Here is a 2665-nt window from a genome sequence, read left to right as displayed (position 1 = left end):
GATACATCAAAAAAGCATATCAAGTTCGTGTTTTACTCTAACTTTCTGATTTAAGATCAATAACACAGCATCAATATACTTTATTATCTTTCATTTCTAGGTACGTAGATAGAATCTGAACAAGTCGCAATACGGTTATGTCAAACCTGCAGACTTAAAAGTAAATAACACAAGGATTATTTGACAAACCATGAATTAATAACGAAGTATATGCAAACTATATAGCTGTTAAGAAAATCATCAGTTAACCACAATAGCCAAACTATAGGTGTACTATCTATTGCATCCCATAAAGATGATACAGGTCCATATCCATGTTAGCAAATTGTTCTATCAGCCGTGGATTGACAATGAAACTAAAACAGTTACAGTAGACGAGTAGAAACAAATGTTTCTGCACTTTCCGATACAAATCACAATGCTCACCAATCACAAAAAGATATTCAGTTACTTACAGTGGGAGGTAACCTTCTCATATGACCTCACTAAGAAATATACTAAACACATTGTCATGGAAGGAACAGAGAGATGTCTAAGCAATCACATTAACTGAAATGTGAAAGAGGAGTGGAATCATTGGTCAATGGTCACTCTTCTTTCCATCACTATAGTAACTAAGGTACCAACGAACAAATTTCTTCAACCCTGTTTGCAAATCTGTTGAGGGCTTATATCCAAGCTCTCTATGTGCTGCGCTAATGTTTGCGTGCGTAAATTGCACGTCCCCATTTCGTGGCAACTTCATTATAGATTTTTTCGCCTTCACTTTCAGCAACCTCTCCAAAATCTTCACAAGATCCGAAACTGGTACAGGTGAAGTATTCCCCAAGTTGAACAATCTCAATTGAGCCGGGCCCTTCTTCTTTCCACCACTACCTGTACTCTTCTCAGAAGTATCTAGTGCTGCCAAACAACCCTTCACAATATCATCAATGTACGTAAAATCTCTAGCTACTGTGCCATGATTGGCAGCCTCAAAGATTTGTATCGACTTTCCTTTCAATATATCTCTCGTGAAGAAGAAATAAGCCATGTCAGGTCTTCCCCAAGGACCATAAACAGTAAAGAACCGCAATCCAGTAAGCGAGAGTCCATATATATGATTATATGAATGTGCAATCTCTTCACCTGCCTTCTTTGTAGCAGCATACAGACTGGCAGGTTGATCAGTCCTATCTTTCTCTGAGAACGGTACTTTCAAATTAAGCCCATATACAGAACTCGAAGATGCCCAAATAATTGCAGGCTGCGGATTAGCAGCCTTACAAACTTCAAGCAAACTAACAAGTCCGGCAATATTACTATGAACATACGAGCTCGGATTCTCCATTGCATACCTAACACCGGCCTGAGCTGCCAAATGCATCACATGAGTAAATGCCACAACCTCAAATAACTTCTCCAATAGAACCATATCATTAATATCACCCTCCACAATATACACACCTGAGCGCTCCAAAAGCGCCTGACGGGCTCGTTTCAATGAAGGATCATAGTACTCATTAAAATTATCGAGCCCTAAAACCCCATCACCACGACGTCTCAACGCTGAAGACACATGTGTCCCAACAAACCCTGCAGCCCCTGTAACAAGAACTGATATTCCATTTTTAGACCGGACTCTAGCAGACAATCTGACCCTTTTTTCCCAAACCGGGCCACCCCAAGAACTGGTCTTAAGGGAACGTCTCGAGACATCCGAGGGCAACGACGATGACGAAGAACTGGCCCTAAAGAAGAACACTAAAATCAACCCCAAGAACACAAAAGACCAAAATGTGAGCTTTGTAAGACAAGAATGCCACCTAAACCTATGCATATACCAAGACTTTTCCATCTTAAACTTCCCAGGAGTCGATGGAATATTATCAATATGACACATTTGCTTCATGGCTAATAAATTTTCTCGAAAAATTGCGATACTTTTAACAAAGCCCTTGATTTAATTGTTTCCCCCCTAGTTCTAATTCAATAAGATTTTCTTGAATTTAAGAGGAGGGGAAGAAATGTACCTGATTCTTAACTTCTTCTTGCAAATCTTTTTCAATATTAATCTTCCAAGACACTAAACAAATAAAAAAAAATCAAGAAAAATGTGATCTTGAATCTTCTAATTTTCAAGAAAAAATTTCTTCAATTTTCTTTGTTTTGATGGCTGAATTTTTGTGGGTATCTTTCAATTCACAAAGAGAAAAAAGACCCACATTTTGAAATTTCAAACAAGAATCAAGAAATTAGAAGATTAGATACGATGGAGATTCAAAGAAGATTGAAGAATGGTCAATTTGGTGAAAAGGGGTTGATTTTTTATGTCTTGCCCCTTCTAAAAGTCAAACTAGGGTTTCCTATTTCAAATTTGTATGTTGTTCAAATTAAATGAGTGGATAATTTCATAAACCCAAAATAACTACTCCCTCCGTCCCATGGGTTATATACGTTTACTTTTTGCACGTATTTCGAGATTTCTATAAAGTATAGTTTCGTAATGTTTTTTTCTAATTTTTTTTTAGAATAAAAGTTTAAACATAAAACTTTTATACAGAAAAAAAAAATTTAAAAAAATTTAACAGAATTATACTTTAAACGAACATTGAAAAGCGTGCCAAAAAGTGATGTAGAGAATTGAATGGGACAGAGGGAGTACTATCTTCAAACTAGCCTTGTG

General features: G+C 36.8%; 1 protein-coding gene across 1 annotated transcript; it reads right to left on the bottom strand.

The window, feature by feature from the left end:
• Nucleotides 1–400: 400 nt before the first annotated feature.
• LOC141689864 (UDP-glucuronate 4-epimerase 3-like) lies at nucleotides 401–2337 on the bottom strand. The gene has a single exon (XM_074494352.1). It carries the CDS (start codon nucleotides 1889–1891, stop codon nucleotides 581–583), a length of 1311 nt encoding a protein of 436 aa, XP_074350453.1. The 5' UTR covers nucleotides 1892–2337; the 3' UTR covers nucleotides 401–580.
• Nucleotides 2338–2665: the final 328 nt, after the last annotated feature.

Source organism: Apium graveolens, chromosome 10 (assembly GCF_009905375.1).
Source record: "Apium graveolens cultivar Ventura chromosome 10, ASM990537v1, whole genome shotgun sequence".
Classification (NCBI taxonomy): Eukaryota; Viridiplantae; Streptophyta; class Magnoliopsida; order Apiales; family Apiaceae; genus Apium; species Apium graveolens.
The sequence above is the reverse complement of the archived record's forward strand: the minus strand, read 5'-3'. Positions and strand labels throughout refer to the sequence as shown.